The 17,793-nt window shown below is 38.9% G+C and overlaps 2 protein-coding genes across 2 annotated transcripts; one reads left to right on the forward strand and one right to left on the reverse strand.

Moving 5' to 3' along the window:
- Window positions 1–1,534: 1,534 nt before the first annotated feature.
- LOC118564249 lies at window positions 1,535–11,060 on the reverse strand. The gene is made up of 11 exons (XM_036141678.1): window positions 11,010–11,060; window positions 5,875–5,933; window positions 5,641–5,749; window positions 4,629–4,687; window positions 4,395–4,503; window positions 3,383–3,441; window positions 3,163–3,262; window positions 2,983–3,053; window positions 2,740–2,868; window positions 2,391–2,534; window positions 1,535–2,273 (listed from the first exon to the last, which is right to left on the reverse strand). Exons 1-11 carry the CDS (start codon window positions 11,058–11,060, stop codon window positions 2,138–2,140), a joined length of 1,026 nt encoding a protein of 341 aa, XP_035997571.1. The 3' UTR covers window positions 1,535–2,137.
- Window positions 11,061–11,325: 265 nt separating this feature from the next.
- On the forward strand, window positions 11,326–14,126 carry mmachc (metabolism of cobalamin associated C). Its single transcript, XM_012866445.3, has 5 exons — window positions 11,326–11,427; window positions 11,653–11,850; window positions 12,620–12,772; window positions 12,849–13,025; window positions 13,446–14,126. The coding sequence occupies exons 1-5, from the start codon at window positions 11,338–11,340 to the stop codon at window positions 13,617–13,619; spliced, it is 792 nt and encodes a 263-aa protein (XP_012721899.2). The 5' UTR covers window positions 11,326–11,337; the 3' UTR covers window positions 13,620–14,126.
- Window positions 14,127–17,793: the final 3,667 nt, after the last annotated feature.

Here is a 17,793-nt window from a genome sequence, read left to right on the forward strand (position 1 = left end):
GGGACGATACACTGCATGCATTGGCCGATCCATTCAGCCACCATGCTTTGACGTCCCGTGACGCGCATACGTTGCCGCTGCCTCCCTGGCAGAGAGCGCCTGCTAATGTCAGACTGATTGACAATTTAGCGGTATTTACCCTTTGAATGTCAGTCCCTGTGAGCGGGTGGGAACAGCTGTTTTACTGAGAACGGAGCAGGGTTTTTACTTCCACTCAATGAAACTCGCAGGTCAATGCTGGTTTGTAAATGGTGGTTAAGCTGCTAAAGTCGGTATAAAACTCCCAAAAAAACTGTCTAAAAAAAACATGTCTGATCTCCAGCTGGCCACCTGCCACCGCTGTGTTAGTGCTCGTTGATATGAAGCCATGTATGCGCATAAAAATAATCACAACACTTGAAGCATTTAACTTTGCAGAAAATAATGTTCAGCAGTGGTCAGTCTAGGAGGTTTCCTCCTCCTCCCCACAACAAGAAAATCTTTTGTCGCTGTTATTAAGTTTAGTTTGAGAGTCACAAAGCTAGTTGAAGTAAGACGGTGTCTTTGACAGTTTCCTTCAGGCCAGTTGAAGCAGAATGGATAGGATAGTAAAACATGGTCATTTTTTTAAGTAGAGCAAATACGTTTAATATATAAGTCAAACAGAACATTTCTCGGGAACGTAATTTGCACTACATAGGCCTTGTGCTGCTACATGAAGTGCACAAACAATTAAGTGTTTATTTTTTATTGTTATATTTTAAATGTTCTATATTGTTTGCTAGCCATCGTTAATGTTTTGTGTTTTTTTAAAAGGAGCTTTGCACAAGTTAGAAGCTTTTTATTTCACCCTTTTTCATACATGTCTGACATGTAAAATGAGTTTTCATCCATTTACTGCAGTTGCCTCTACAGCAGGGGTGTCCTAACTTTTCGGAACAAAATTGTCAAGTCAAAGGAACGAAAAATGAACACAATTGTTTTTTAAAACCAAAACAATCACATTAATGTTTTACCTGCTCAGCAAAATATAACTATTTTAAATGTCAGATATTTTGTAGAAAATTAACGTGTAAATTATTTTAGATCCAAACTTTAAAAAAGGGTTTTGCTCAATTGTTGTATTCACCAAGTTTATAAATTATTTTGAATAATTTAATTTGACTCTTTAACAATAACAAATGTAACTTTTTTTGGTCTAGCAGTATAAGAACAGTATTTGGGTCAGTTCTTTGAAAACACTTGCTGTAATCAGCCAATTTTAATAATCAAATTAATAGCAGATTTTAATTCACCAAAGTCTGCATTTGAGTAATTAAATATAATTGGGTAGATGTTACTATGAAATTAAAGAGAATGTCAAAAGTGTCTTTATGTTTATTAATAATATTATTATTAAAAGATAGATACTTTGTGTTGTACTCAACATTTTCAATTGTATTATTTTTACTTTTCACGTATCGGGTACCGATTTGCATGTTGTCAAAATAATCAGTATCTGCCCTAAAAACCTGTATCGGTCGACCTCTCACTTAAACCGAATCAAGAATCTTTGGATCAAACAAGGTCTGAAAACTGCTATTCACAAACGCTCTACATCTAATCTGACTGTGCTTGAACTGATTTGCAAAGAAGAATGGCCAAAAATTTCAGTCACAAGACGTGGAAAACTGGCAGAGACTTGCAGCTGTAATTACCGCACAACGCGGTTCCAAGAAATATTTACTGGGGGATGCTGAATACTTTTGCACGTTGCTCTTTTCAGTTTTTTATTTGTTAAAAAAAGAGACCATGTATTAGTTTCTTGCTACATCACAGTTGTATACCACTTTGTCTTTCACATAAAACTCCAATAAAATGTATTTGTATTTTTTGTTTGTAATATGACTATATGTGGAAAAGTTAAAGAAATGTGACTCATTTTGCAAGCCCTGATGGCAGGTGCGTTAGCTCTTCAAGGGCTGGAAAGAGAACGCAAATACATTCAGACCTCTGTAATTACACAACATTCTTAATACGTAAACATGCAGACCATAATATGCCAAGTACCTAGTTTTTAATTCTGCAGCAGACTATTTTGTGATAGTTAAGGGAGGTCAAATATATATTGAGTGTTGAAACAGAGAAATTGTGTGTAAGTGCATATGCATGATTCTATTCAAACATCCTGAATCCAGACTAGACAGTTTTCATACCATTCTTTCTCGGGAGTCTTGTCTTGACTTTCAGACGCAGGTTGGATGTTGTCTTGGACATCAGCCTCGCTTTCTTTGCAGTCCTCTTGGTTGTTTATGCTGGTAATGAAGCAACACAAAAAATTACCACACAAAAACAGATCAACATGACTTTTCATTTGAAACTTGGAAAAACTATAAAATATAAATATTATTGAGCTCTAAATAATAACTCACATCTGTGCTGTGGCAGTAGAGGACAAGACAGTCTCTTCCACTCTGCTGTTCTGGCCAGTTTGGGAGTCTCCTTCTCTGGAAGATGCAGAAGAACCATCCAGTCCTCCATCTTCGACATCCCCAAAATCACCAGTGCATTGTATACTATGAAGAAGACACAAAAAAATTAAGACTGTCCACAAGACAGTTATTAGTTTAATTTGAGGACAAGTGGAGAAAAAACTAAACAAGTAACCAATGATTCCTGGGGCAAAACAATCTCACATCTGTATTTGTATATTTATATTTTACTTTGTAATGACTGAAACTGGGTTGACCTCTAAAAAGTCTAATGTAAAGAAACTCATACGTGGTGGAGCATTGTGGGACTACTTGGAGATGCGGCTCATGGTGAGCAGAGACAGGACTGTCAAGAACAGGTGAGGCCCTGAACTCGACACCAGTCTCTCCTCCCTGAGACTTCTCACTTGTGCAACAACTGTAAAATAAAGAAAAAAATAAAATTAATTCTGTGGTGGCATACACCTCTATAACGACAACTTAAAAATAGATGATAGAATATTAAACTGCAGTTGATGAAGTTTTAATTTACCTCATTTCTGTCACTGAAGGTGAATGGATTGTGACCGCGTCCACATCTTGTTGGAGATGGCTCTGCTTTTTCTTTTAAGTATACACAGATGAAATCAGTCAGACCATGCTAAGATTTAAAAATTGCAACCCCTTTTCTTTGCTGCTTATTTATTAAAATAATCAGCTCTGCTATACATACCTTGTTAAGAAGACGCCAACAATGCCAGAAGGAGGTTTTTCTAGTTCTAGGAGCCTCGCTGGTTGTGATGGTAGAAGGAGAGGGTGCTTCTGTCTGCTGGCTGATATCAGTAAGATAAGCAGAAAATGTCAGGTTTTGGATGTCCAAGTCATTTGTGGCAGGGAAAAAAAAAAAAATTAAAACCATGTGGAAACAAATTAGGATTGTTATAAAACTTTACCTCTTCTGAAGACTTAAGCTTTCGCCATTCCCAGAGCGTAAATCACTTTGAGGGCTTATCTGTTTAAAAGTTGTAAAAACAGATATTTAAGTTTGATAATGTTACCTTTTCACAAATTAGTAGCAACAAGTCAAACTAAATTACAATCAAATTGAGTGGAAATCATCTTAGTGCATTAAGTCAAATCAGCAGATTACACAAAGAATCAGGTTCATACCTTTTGTTTTTTCCAAATGCAGGAAAACATCTTCACACTTACTGAGCAAAGTATCTCAAAAACCGTGATAAATTTAAGCAAGTACTTCTCTATCGCCGTAATATATGGAAAGTGGGTTTTCAAATGTCTGTTAAGGGATATCTTAAGTGCTGATATTTGAATGAAATCATTTTGGCATCATGCGGACGCATAATAACCTAGCAGCTGTTCAAAAATAAACATCTTAAGTGTATTTGTGTACATTTTTAAAAACACAATTGTTGGGGCCTCCCATAGCAACAATTAGAGATATAATACAATTCTATGCCCCATTAAAAACATAGAAATTAAAATTCACTGTTTTTCAGGCTTTACTATGTTGTCATACTTTCATGTAGAAACACAGTTTAACTTTCTGTTTTTAGAGAAATCCATCATATTGTTTTAAAATTGAAGACACTATTTTCATACCACCTACGGTTTCTTCAAATTTTGCATTGAAGTGCCACAAACTTTACATGTAAAACCAACAGCTGCATTTAGACGGTAGTTCGTTAGAGTGGGAGGAGGGAATTAGGGAGTTTTTCCTACATAAAATAATAAAATATAAAACTGCTGTTGATGAAAACTGCTGTTTTACCTCCTTTCTGTCACAGAGGGTGACAGGATTGTGACCCTGTCCACATTTTGTGGGAGATGGGTCTGCTTTTTCTTCTAAATCCACACAGATGAGCTCAGACTGTGCTGACACTCACAAATTACAACCACTTTTCTTTGCTGCTTATTAATTAAAATGATCAGCTCTGCTATACATACCTTGTTATGAAGAGACCAGCGTTGCCAGAAGGAGGTTTTTCTAGTCCTGGGAGCCTCGCTGGTATCAGGGGTTGTGGTGGAAATGGGAGACCATGCCTCTCTCTGTAGCCTGATATCAGAAAAATAAGCAGAAAATGTCAAATTTGTGGGTGTCCAAGTCATTTGTTACAGGAAAATAAAGTCTGATAAATTAAAACTATGTGGAAACAAGTTAGGATTGTTATAAAACTTTACCTCTTCTGCAGACTTGCGCTATCACCATCTCCAGAGCGTACATCCCCTGGAGGGCTTTTCTGTTAAAAAGTTGTAAAAACAGATATTAAAGTTTGATAATGTTACCTTTTCACAAATTAGTAGCAACAAGTCAAACTAAATTACGATCAAATTGAGTGGAAATCATCTTAGTGCATTAAGTCAAATCAGCAGATTACACAAAGAATCAGGTTCATACCCTTTGTTTTTTCCAAATGCAGGAAAACATCTTCACACTTACTGAGCAAAGTATCTCAAAAACCGTGATAAATTTAAGCAAGTACTTCTCTATCGCCGTAATATATGGAAAGTGGGTTTTCAAATGTCTGTTAAGGGATATCTTAAGTGCTGATATTTGAATGAAATCATTTTGGCATCATGCGGACGCATAATAACCTAGCAGCTGTTCAAAAATAAACATCTTAAGTGTATTTGTGTACATTTTTAAAAACACAATTGTTGGGGCCTCCCATAGCAACAATTAGAGATATAATACAATTCTATGCCCCATTAAAAACATAGAAATTTAAATTCACTGTTTTTCAGGCTTTACTATGTTGTCATACTTTCATGTAGAAACACAGTTTAACTTTCTGTTTTTAGAGAAATCCATCATATTGTTTTAAAATTGAAGACACTATTTTCATACCACCTTCGGTTTCTCCAAATTTTGCATTGAAGTGCCACAAACTTTACATGGAAAACCAACAGCTGCATTTAGACGGTAGTTTGTTAGAGTGGGAGGAGGGAATTAGGGAGTTTTTTCTACATAAAATAATAAAATATAAAACTGCTGTTGATGAAAACTGCTGTTTTACCTCCTTTCTGTCACAGAGGGTGACAGGATTGTGACCCTGTCCACATTTTGTGGGAGATGGGTCTGCTTTTTCTTCTAAATCCACACAGATGAGCTCAAACTGTGCTGACACTCACAAATTACAACCACTTTTCTTTGCTGCTTATTAATTAAAATGATCAGCTCTGCTATACATACCTTGTTATGAAGAGACCAGCGTTGCCAGAAGGAGGTTTTTCTAGTCCTGGGAGCCTCGCTGGTATCAGGGGTTGTGGTGGAAATGGGAGACCATGCCTCTCTCTGTAGCCTGATATCAGAAAAATAAGCAGAAAATGTCAAATTTGTGGGTGTCCAAGTCATTTGTTACAGGAAAATAAAGTCTGATAAATTAAAACTATGTGGAAACAAGTTAGGATTGTTATAAAACTTTACCTCTTCTGCAGACTTGCGTTATCACCATCTCCAGAGCGTACATCCCCTGGAGGGCTTTTCTGTTAAAAAGTTGTAAAAACAGATATTTAAGTTTGATAATGTTACCTTTTCACAAATTAGTAGCAACAAGTCAAACTAAATTACGATCAAATTGAGTGGAAATCATCTTAGTGCATTAAGTCAAATCAGCAGATTACACAAAGAATCAGGTTCATACCCTTTGTTTTTTCCAAATGCAGGAAAACATCTTCACACTTACTGAGCAAAGTATCTCAAAAACCGTGATAAATTTAAGCAAGTACTTCTCTATCGCCGTAATATATGAAAGTGGGTTTTCAAATGTCTGTTAAGGGATATCTTAAGTGCTGATATTTGAATGAAATCATTTTGGCATCATGCGGACGCATAATAACCTAGCAGCTGTTCAAAAATAAACATCTTAAGTGTATTTGTGTACATTTTTAAAAACACAATTGTTGGGGCCTCCCATAGCAACAATTAGAGATATAATACAATTCTATGCCCCATTAAAAACATAGAAATTAAAATTCACTGTTTTTTAGGCTTTACTATGTTGTCATACTTTCATGTAGAAACACAGTTTAACTTTCTGTTTTTAGAGAAATCCATCATATTGTTTTAAAATTGAAGACACTATTTTCATACCACCTACGGTTTCTCCAAATTTTGCATTGAAGTGCCACAAACTTTACATGGAAAACCAACAGCTGCATTTAGACGGTAGTTTGTTAGAGTGGGAGGAGGGAATTAGGGGGCGTTTCCTGCAGCTGGCAGGTTGTCGGTTCAATACCTTGTCTGACCGTCTTAGTGTCTTTAGGCAAGACACTACCAGGGTCCTCACGGGGATTTTTTTTTTCAGCATAATGACGCAGTGAAATAAACACAGGGCCAAAAATTAAATGCAACAAAAAGGAGCCTTTTATTCAATAATTGATCAATTAATCAGCTACACCACCCGCATTTAATGCAGTGCAGCTGCCATCCCACACTGTCATGCTCAGTGCTTTCACTCCTGGCTCTATAAAGGCTTATGAGCAGAAAGTCCAATGCGTTTCAGTTGCCTGAGAAAGAAGAGCTGTTGTAGGACCTTCAACACACGCTCCACCACCTCCCCGTATATTAAGAGAGGAGCGTGTTCAGTCTTCCTGGACCTCCTGTAGTCCACGATGAACTCCTTGGTCTTGCTGGTGTTCTGGATGCGTTTTTTTCCTGGAGCACCACTGTGTAATATTGAGGACCTCCTCTCAGTTGTGGGTCTCATGTTGGAAATGAAACACAGTTTTCCTTCGTCCGGACTTTCGCAGTACTCAGCACTGCTTAAAACCCCCATCTCTCTCTTTGAATCTACCACTTTGGTGGCGTTTCTTTTCCCAAAAGTGTCTGGTTGTGGTGTTATGCCCTTAAATCGGGGGGAGTTACACTTTAAAATAAATCATCTCCCGTGATCCAAGAATACCTAATGTATTTTTTCACACAAGTGGACGAGGGAGAATGCCTTATAATTCATCCTCCCACCTCCCGCCATTTTCACCAAAAAACTGCAGCAGTTCAAAAACTGAATACTGAATTTGCACTGTAGCACTATAGAGACGTAATCATCAAAATAAGGATTGTGTGCTATAAAAGCAACTGTTTTTCTTTATACATCATTTGAGAAGTGTGAAAACTGCTTGTTGTTATCACATTGCAGAAGCTGACAGAGATAAGAGGAGTTTAATGTTGTTAATTTTTCAACAATGTTCCTGCTCTTTCAATTCACTCATTCATTGGTCAAAATGTGATCATTAGTTTAGTAAGCCGGCTAGACTTATGGTACACTTTTATTAAAGGGGCCACATCATGCTTTTTAGCTGCATCAATGAGTTGTGTGGTCCATATAAATTGGAACTGCAATGCCTTGGTCAGAATTCCTTATTAATTACACCCCCCCCCCCCCCCCCCCATTCCCTCATTTTAACCCTGTTCTGAGCTCCATCTGAGAGCAAATCTCCTTAAATCTATCCTGTTCTGCCATTTTTGTGGTATGCTGGTGAGGCACTGACGTCACCAGAGTCAGATTTACAAATATATACACTCTACAGAGTAGACTCATTGCAAAGTGCTGAAGGAGACTGATTGAGCCAAATCAATTCACCAAGAGACATGGAAAAATATTGATTCTTTGATGAAAAAAATAAAACGAAATTATTTGTCATTTGATTGGTAACAGTTTATGAGTTATGATGGATTTCTGCATTTGTCACACATTTAAAAACTATAACCCACATTACGCACCTTATATTACAGAAACAAAACATGAATAATTATCGCTGTCTTACCTCTACTTATAAATGAAGTCCATGCGGAGCTCTTTCTGAACAAAAATATAATTTTTCCGATAAAAGTTCTCTTTATCTTCTTCGGTTTTAAAAGTCTCTCAGTGTCAATGGAGATCACTGCCAGGGAGGAAAGCCTTCCTTGATCAGTCCCGTTCCAGCTGTATGTTTAGAGTCTTTTTAGTGCTTTACTTGTTTAGCAAAACTCGCTAATAAAACATCCATAACTTGCTGTCACTCTACAGTTTTAGGATCAGAGCGGTGCCCCTTGAGCGCCCCCTGCCGAGAGGCCAAGGAACTGCCGGCATCACCTACAACGAGTTCTTTGGCTTTTATGATCGCTCAGCAGCACGAAAACATGTTATTATCTGCACACAGTTTGATGATTAAAACACAATTCGTAATCCACATATATTAAATTGTGGAAAATCAGTTCATAACTGTTTGAAAATTGCATTTATGATCTAGAGACAGGAAGATGCATTCACGGAATGGAAGCCAGCGCAGTTAACATGGGATTGCGCAATCCCAGGGGAGGCCAAGCTCGCTGCGGCCTCACCGGCTTCGCTATCAAGCGCCCCCAAGGATTTATATGAAAAATAGCGAAAAGTCTGCGATTTTGAAGACAATATGATCAAAAATGAGGAAATTAGATAAAAAATACTTATTACAAATGACTGAGTGAATCAAAATTCATATTATGTTATTATATATTTTCTTTCTTTCCACGATGACAAGGGAGGCCTGGCCTCACTTGCCTCCCCTGACTGCACGTCACTGATACAGAGATGTGTTAATTCAGTTATCCACTTGCACCAGACCAGACTTGAACGTTGTGGTTAGTAAATTACCACAACACTTTTTAAGCCAACTCAATAACACTAGAGCACGGTGAAACATGCTTTCAGATACATTAAGATATGCATTGGAACAAAAAATATCAAATTTCAAATCAAAGGGTCAGAGGATTGAAGGTGTGCAGTGTTGCTGACAGGGATTTGAACTTTGGTAGGAACACTATTGGTCCAAAGCTTCATTGGTCTGACATCATTGGTCCTACACAATATGCATGCTCCTATTTTTTGATGCTTGACTTGAGCGTCAGGATGCATTTCGTCTGTCTAAAGAGAAAAGCACCATTTGTTGCTACATTTATACAACTTTTATAAGCACGCACACACTAGATGCTGTTTGGCAATGTTTAAAGCATCACCGGATCTGATGAATGTCGAATTGGGACTTTTTTCCCACTTTGAAAAAGTGGGAAACCCTCTGATATATACACTGGGCGACAAAGGATAGGAAATGATTCCTTCACTGAAACTATGCGATGTTGAGGTGAGTACCACACTCCCAAATACTAACTGGATGTGCACGTTGTTGTCAGAAGGAACATTAGCTTTCAACATGCTGAGTTTAATCAGAGGTAACAAGAAGCGAGTGCAACCGCAGATGGTTTTAACGCAACTCCTTAATCTTCGGGCAAAGTTTCCAGGAGCCTGAACGCACCGCAAGTTGTGGCCAAATCTTTCAGAACCAGTAAAGCTATCTGGCGACATCTGCTGGACAACATTCACCATCGCATTTGCATGAAACCGGGGCAAACTGTCATTTACTGTATAACAATAAAAGCTCTGTAACGCGACTTTTTTTTACCATAAGAATTTTATACTCGTGTTATGATTTGGTTGTAGCACCATAAAATACAGTATGTAATGAAAATCTTCGAGAAGATTACTGTGAAATACAAAAGTATACAAAATACAGTAATTTCGACAAAACGTGGAAATGTAACTAGGGACGCTTATGTCAATAGTTGAACTGTGGATTTGAAGGATTAATGAAATAAAAACAGAATAATTCAAGCAGATTTAAATTTCTGTCTGTTTTTATTTTATATGACTATCTTTCCAGCTTTGTAAACCCTGTCACCTACCATGGAAGCAGCTCCTACATGAAGATGTCTGTTGGCACACTTGTAAAGATTAGGATAAACTGCTGCCTTTAGTATCAGTACACAAACACTTTCTAATTTTCCTTCAGTTCTCTTAAAACAATATGCTCCAAAAACAAAAGATCTGACGGTATAAACCATATCGATAAGACCAGTGAAATACCTGTGAGCTGTCAGTCTTTTACATTTCTGGTTCCTCGCACATACAGACATTCCTTTTATAACTCAGTATTATTCCTTCAAATTAACTTCTAAGATACATACTTAAGGCAGCTAATTGCAGTCTGTTGGAGAGGATGAATCATGAAAATATATACTCTGTGTAACTGTGAAACCATCTGAAAAACCTTCTTCACTGAACACAGCAAAAGAACCAGTCTATCTGCAGAAAATCACATTTACTTTTTATTTATCAAGTTATTTATTTAATCTGCTTATATTAGATGCTACATTTATGGGCTGCTTTGTCTATAACATAGTGACAATTATTGTCCATATATGTTTTTCTTTTTTTGAACCTTTGTTATCTTTCTAAGAAATGGATTTAGAATATTAGGTTTTATTAGAGTTCTTAGAGATAGTGAAGTTTTCTGCGTCAAGATATGAAATCGAGGGCAAGTGACACAATTTGTCCCCCTTACTCCAGATCTGAAACAGTGCAGATCAGTGACCAGCGGCTATGCCCTTTAATTGTTTGTGTGGTCTGATCCGGTATGATTTTCGAGTGCCAACAACTTACAAGACGCATCTGCTTGCTTCCTTTGAGAGTTCATTGAGCCAAAAAAAAAAAAAAAAACACACAAAAAAACACAAAAAAAAAAAAAACACGGTTGTTTTTGACTCACATACAACCCGCAGTACTTACATCCTCCCAGAAGGGGGCGCCACCGCCGCATCTTGTATGGGAAGTAAGTGGAACACCCGCTCACTGTGGATTTATGGGTATTGTTGTTCATTGGTTACTTCATGACTTCGAAGGCAAAACAGCAATTGAAGTGCGACTTAGTGCGCTCACATCACAATGTGATTTTCTAATTTTGTTTTGTCATTTACACAATTTGACTCAAAAAGTTGCATTAAAAACTACCTGAACTGTGGCGTGATTCCTCAACGTGACTCGCAAAAGAACCCCAAATCCCACAATTCAGAGCTGATTGCGTTACCAAAGCAACAATGGCGGCTTCCCCTGCAAGTGTGGAGGGTGTAATAGAACCTTTAGGCAACTGTCTAACTACCCTCGGGTTTGAAGTGTATCCTCTTAAGGTGTGGTAGCGTCGCTGTTACGAGCCCTGATTTAGTTGAATTAGCTTCTAATTTCTAAGCTAAATGTCTTGAGGAGAGAATAAATGTTTAGTTTTGCATAAATATTGTATGCTGTTCTGCATAAAAACAACAACTTTGAAGCAACAGCTAGATAAATGAAGGGCGACACAAGGCTTGGGCTGTAGCTTGTTCTTATCAGAGCTTTTTGTCCCTCCATGTTTGCAGGTGGGCTGGTACAACTCTGTGCTGCCTCCTTCCTTCCACCTGCCGTACCCAGATGACACCTTGGCCGCGGTGGTGCTCAGCACCCCAGCTATGTTTGAACAAGCCTTTCTACCTTTCTTGGAGCAGAGGGGTTTTCATAAGCTGTGTGACCCTGTCGACCAATGTGTCCGGCACTGCGTCTCCTCTGCTGTCTCGCAGGTAGGAGGAGAACTGGGTGACAGCATGATGCCACCCCCACCGTGTTTCACCCATGGGGGGATGATGTGTTGGGTGTGCATAGCGGTAGTTGTCTGCCACCTTTCCCCTGTAGAGGACATGTTGTTTTTTTTCTTCTAAAAAGGCCAAATTTGTAGAGCTCGTCGTTGTTCTGATCCTCCCACCTCATCTGCCGATCCCTGTAGCTCCTCCAGAGTTGCATAATTACTAACTTTTACAGTACCATGCAGTTAGGATCGCCTTTCCTTCATTTTAGGAAACCAGACCATGCCCTCTATGACTCATGGTTATGCTAACTTTTACACTTTTTAAAATATTTAACTTTTTGTGCGATTTTTTTTTTTGGCTGTTCCCATTGAAATCAATGCAAATTCCTTCAATCTAATTCTTCTAATTGTTCTTAATCTTCAAATTCTTCAATTTTTTTCAAATTTTTAAAAAAATTTTTTAAAATTTTTCCTATTTCTTCAAATTTTTCAAATTCTTCAAATCCCTTCAAATTCTTAATATATATTTTTTTAATTCTTCAAATCTAATTTCAATGTTTTCTGCATCTTCTGCTCAATCATTCTGCAGATTAGCATTCTCACTCGCTGTTACGCAGGAACAGCTTTTTCTAGTTATTATTTATTTTTCAACGCTATGGGTGTTATAGTTTTAGGAAGCACAGGGGCGATGTGAGATGCTGAATCGTTCTTGTCACTTCCGGCCTGTTTAGGGCCCCTGAACATCGTCTCTTTCTCTCCCTCAGAGTTTTTCAGAGCTGAAGGTGGATGTAAGGTACGACTACGAGCTGCTGCCAAGCAGGAAGCCAAAGTTCTTAGCGCAGACTGCCGCACACGTCTCCGGAGCGGCGTTCTACTACCAGCAGTCTGACGTCACAGACCAGCCGTGGGCTGAAAAAGTACCGCCATCAATTGGCCTGGTTTCTATATCGCTGTTACACCACCTCCGTTTCATCCTGTCCGTTTTCTCTGCAGAAGATGTTTGGAGTGTGCGCTCATCCGAGCTTCGGGGGCTGGTTTGCTATCCGGGCCCTGCTGGTGTTTGAGGATGTGACGGTGGGCTCTGAGCTGGTGCGGCCCCCTCCCCCAGACTGCGTTCCTTCCAGAGAGGACAGAATCAAGCTGCTGGAGGCGTTCAACTTTCACTGGCAGGTGCACCAGCCATCTTATAGACACACACACACACACTGCTTCAATGTAAACAACTGCACACAGATAACCTTTAGATAAAAGTAATGTGACAGTTTTGGTGAGCGCTTTATGAAACTATCGCAGCACTGTTTGTGCTGTAGAAGCTGAGAATAGAGTAGATAAAGAGTGGATGTTTTATATTTTTTTCATTCAAACAAAAAAAAAAACATGTTTTTTTTTTTTTTTAACAGAAGCCTTAAAGAGGAATAAGACTATAGGAATTCAGTAGTGACAATTTCATTATCCCTGAGACTATATATTATTTCATATAATATGCTTGATTTGCTCTCAAGCCTTACGGCAATATAAATACACCAAATATTTGTTAGATTATTCTAATCTTACTTTTATGATGAAATCTTTTTTTTTTTTTATTAAAAGGACTGGAGTTACCGAGACATCATCCCTCCTGAGCAGACCTACTCAGAGCGACAGAAGGAGTACTTCTCCACGGCCCCGGCTCAGCGTCTTGCTCTGCTGAGGACTTGGGGCCTCCTGCCAAACGAACCTGATCTCTGCCCACTCGAACAGAGCGCTGTGAATGGCCACGGCTGACATCTGGAAGGCGTCGCCTCTCATTCTGAGCCTAACCTTCTGCTGCTTGAATCACATCTAGTTCGTTTGTTATTGAACCCCGGCTGACCCGCTGTGTTTGAGGCTGGTGGTGTTTTCTAAGCTCCTAAGGTTCCGTTGAAAGTCATTTTAAGCTAAAGCGGGGGATGCTTCTGTGGAGAACAAAGATGAATCTGTGTGGCCGTTGTGTATTTTTTATTAATGTTAAACTGTTAAGCGGTATGCTCAGGAATTAGAACACTGTCTGACTGGTTGGGCGCCCTGCTGGCCTGAGGACCTGGGTTCACACAGGACATTTTGACAAATGCATCTGATTTCTGCTTACAAAGAAAAACTTTTAAAGTTTGAAAATTACATTAATAATTTGATGATAAACAACGTCTGTCTCAACTGGAAAAACAACCATGCACACTGTAATCTGTTGTCAAAAGAGCAGAGAAAAACATTGTTTGTTGCTTGCTACAAAATAAACTTGACCTCTCCTCCCAATACTTGACCGTCTTTATAAAAGCCTACTTACTGGAGGTCAAATGCAGGGTGACCGGTTCTCTTTAGAAGTTGGAAATAGGGTTGCACGATTTGCAACTCCTGAAGATTTAATTCTGGAAAGTCGAGATTCTTTTTTTTCCTTCTTTTTTTGCCAACGCATTCTCCTGGGCTTCCATGAAACTTTGCACTATATCAGTCCCGATACGGGAATTGTTTTGGTAGCAGCATGCAATGTTGAATATATGTTTAGGAAAATAAATTGTCAAAATACTCCAAAAAGGAAACCTTTTTACCCTAAGACGAAGCACCTAAATAACTCACCCCCGTGTAAAAGCATAAACCCGCTCTCCACCAAAGTGGACAGGGATTCATTCACTTATTTTTTAAGTTGGTGTGAAGTTACACAAGTGAAATCTGTTCTTAAATGTGTAATACAACTAGCTGCAAAAAATTGTTTTATATTGTCATTATTTACTATGGTGGAGCCTGCTATCTTGTTTTATAAGCATGTTCTGTAGCTTGTAATAAGTTGCACCTTGAGCTGTGCAGAAACAAAAGTCTCCTAACCTCTAAAACTGAAGCACTTGATGTAGATTTAGCGCTAAACATTATTACTCCTTAAGATGATTCTACCAGCTGTTCCATCATGGGGTTAACTTTTTTCCCACGTACTTTCATTTGTTTTTAAGTTTTATTCAACAAATCATGTAATGTAATAGGTGGTGTCATTTTTTTATTGTCTTAAAATTCAAAACCCTAGAATTTAGAAGGCTTACTTTCTTTTTACCGTTATTCCAGATGACGGATATTGTAGCAAAGCTTTAGCATAGTTTCCTGAAGCGGATTTTCCTTCTTGTTCAATCAAACCTCAAGTTCTGTGATGAGTTGAAGGGGAAGGCACATTCATGTTATTTATGTTTTTACCTCAGATGTCACGAAATTTAGATGCAATAATCCATGTTTCCCCATGTTTAGATAACTGGACATCAAGACAACCAGAGAAGCAAAGTTGATGAGATAACTGTTTTTCGTCTGCATTAATTGGGCAGTAAATACGGAGCATAAAAGATCACTTAGGTATATTTTGTCTTTAATAGCCCAGATTTCAACAACACAAAATAAAGCAAATAAACGTGTAGCTTTGATAAACCCAAAATACCTCAAATAATTTGTCAAAACTGTGGTCTTGTGACAAGAAAGACATACTGATAGGAAAAACAGTAAAGAGTCCACCCTTTCATTGATCTCACTCCTGCATTGTCTCAGGTTTAACTGACAGCCAGTTTAATGCATTATAGATGTGGGCTCCCTTTGGTCCTCCAGGCTGGTGACAGACTGACGACTTTAAACTGTGACTAACCTCTCTGGTTGGCAGCTCCGCACCCAACAGGACACAACATGGCTTCAAGTCTCAAATATGCAGTTTTCCACCTTAGATCTGGGTATTAGGAGCTGTTTTAAAGAGCTTCTATCTACAAGTGATGGGAGCGACGCTCACCTTCATACTTACGCCTCTAGGTGTCAGTGTTGTCCCCCTTTAGAGCAGGCTGGGAGTTTGTGCAGCTGTTTCTGCTGCATCTGGAAAGTGTTCAACGCTTGATGAAGTCCAGGACGGACTGCAGTTAACCTGCCATGCACTTTGCACCACGGTGTGCTGCTTTAGCACTGCAGCTCTGTAACTGTGCCGTCTTTAAGGGATAACTTAAACTCTTAACTTTGAATATTTTAAACGTTTGCAGGTCTTCCATTGGAACACCTCCCTCCGTTCCTTAGCGTCATTGCATCTCTTTCTCTGCACCCCCTTCTGTATACTGTACTGCTTGGTCTATCTGTGTACTGAATCAGCATTTTAGAGCAGTATGCCGCAGGCCTGCAGAGAGCCAGACCATGGACTTAATTATATTCCCACCGATACTAGATCTCCCCTCCTTTCTTGCCCCACCTAACGTCTTTCCCCCCTTTTCTCTCTCCTCATTCTGTCTCTCTTTGGAGCCGCAGTTTGATCCTCGCCCTTACATTGCCTTCTGAGGAAATAAACAATAATGCATCCCATTTAGCTTTTTATGGGTGGTTTTATTAGTGGCAAATAAATATATAATTTCAGAGTTACAGATGCTGTAGCTCTAAACAGAAGCTGCCTTTGCTGGAAAGCTTTAGATAGCACATTTAGAGCAAAGCAAGAAGAACACATGTCTAGATATCCTGGAGTTTTCCCTTTCATTGTTGTCCTTTTATTTATCTTGAAGCTGATTCACTGCTCATATTAAAGATTGTGGTCATTGTTTTTGTAAGAGAGTATTTCATCTCTCTGCAGCTTGCAGAATTTTAATATCTTGTTTCAGCGGCAGGTTGTGTGTGCAAAATGGAAAGAAATGGACTAAGAAATGTATGTGCCTTGCAGAAGTTTCCACGCAGTGTGACTTTTTAATATTATTTTCAGATCAGAAGGCCAAACATCAATGTATTTAAACACGACTTTATGAGACAGACCAACACAGAGCAGTGCATAATTGGGAAGTTGGAGAAAAAGTATTCATCGCTTTTAACATTTATTTACCTCTGAAAATCTGAAAGTGTGGGTTTGCATTTGAATTTGGCACTTTAAAGCTATAGTCGGTAAATCTGTTCAGAAACACATTTTGTTAAACTGGGTGAAATTGCCCTTCCATCCTAACAGTAGTCAATACATTATGTATTCAGAAAAAGGAGGTTAAAAAATTAGAGCTACAGGCCTTTAAAAACTCCAATCAATCCCTGTCGTTTGGGCCGAATGGCAGGGATTGGTTGTCTATCCCTTAAGTTCCAGGGGAATCCCCTTATCTATTGGTTGTCCCACATGCCAATCATTCTGACACATTCATGTAATACCAGTGTGCGTGCTCATTCCTTCTTAGTTTCCACTTGCTGTCTGCCCATGCGTACTTCTAATGTTTATGGATCCAGTTAGCTTAGTGGTTAAGTTATCTGTTAGCGATTAGCTTCGGTGTTAGCCGTTCATTGTAGCTCCGCTGCTCTCACGGTATACTTTGAACACGGCTGAGAGTCACAAGAGGCAAAGAAGAGGAAAGCCTCAGTAGAAAGTAATAAGAACAGAGTGGACTGGGACATTTTTTTCACACGACCTTCCTGAGGAGAGGAAGAGCAGGTATGATGGTCTTGGCATGCACAGTTATTCAAAAAGAGACTTGGGGAAACTTCCAGAAAAATTGCAGAGTTTACCTTTTAGTCAGTAATGAATATTTTTTCAATAATCAACTGCCAGAGATTATATACTTCGCAAGATGAGGCCACTTGAGGAGCTACTGCCTCAATTAACGCTTTACGTTTCCTTTAATATAGAAAGTACTCCTAGGTCAAAGCGTCTGTGCTTTTTTGTGTGTTTGCTCTATTTTCCAAACCCCCAGTGGGCGGTAGATGGCCGCTCACACTGGACCTGGTTCTGCTGAAGGTTTCTTCCTGTTAAAGGAGAGTTTTCCTCTCCACTGGCGCCGCATGCATGCTCAGTATGAGGGATTGCTGCAAAGTCAACGACTCAATGCAGCTGACCTATCCATTACATGCTTCTTCAGGAGAGAATGCTGAAGTCAGTGACTGAATCTAATCAACTGGTTAGATAGAAAACTTTTTACCAAGAATAAACTGAACTTGACTGCAATGTTTAATAGCT

This window comes from Fundulus heteroclitus, chromosome 9 (assembly GCF_011125445.2).
Source record: "Fundulus heteroclitus isolate FHET01 chromosome 9, MU-UCD_Fhet_4.1, whole genome shotgun sequence".
Classification (NCBI taxonomy): domain Eukaryota; kingdom Metazoa; phylum Chordata; class Actinopteri; order Cyprinodontiformes; family Fundulidae; genus Fundulus; species Fundulus heteroclitus.

Coding starts and splice junctions, on each gene's coding strand:
- mmachc (XM_012866445.3), top strand. CDS start 11,338: ATGGCGGCTTCCCCTGCAAGTGTGGAGGGTGTAATAGAACCTTTAGGC. Junction 11,428..11,652: donor TTGAAGTGTATCCTCTTAAG/GTGTGGTAGCGT, acceptor CCATGTTTGCAG/GTGGGCTGGTACAACTCTGT. Junction 11,851..12,619: donor TCTCCTCTGCTGTCTCGCAG/GTAGGAGGAGAA, acceptor TCTCTCCCTCAG/AGTTTTTCAGAGCTGAAGGT.
- LOC118564249 (XM_036141678.1), bottom strand. CDS start 11,060: ATGCGGCGGTGGCGCCCCCTTCTGGGAGGATGTAAGTACTGCGGGTTG. Junction 3,442..4,394: donor GCTGGTCTCTTCATAACAAG/GTATGTATAGCA, acceptor ACTTTTAAACAG/ATAAGCCCTCAAAGTGATTT. Junction 3,054..3,162: donor GTTGGCGTCTTCTTAACAAG/GTATGTATAGCA, acceptor TATACTTAAAAG/AAAAAGCAGAGCCATCTCCA.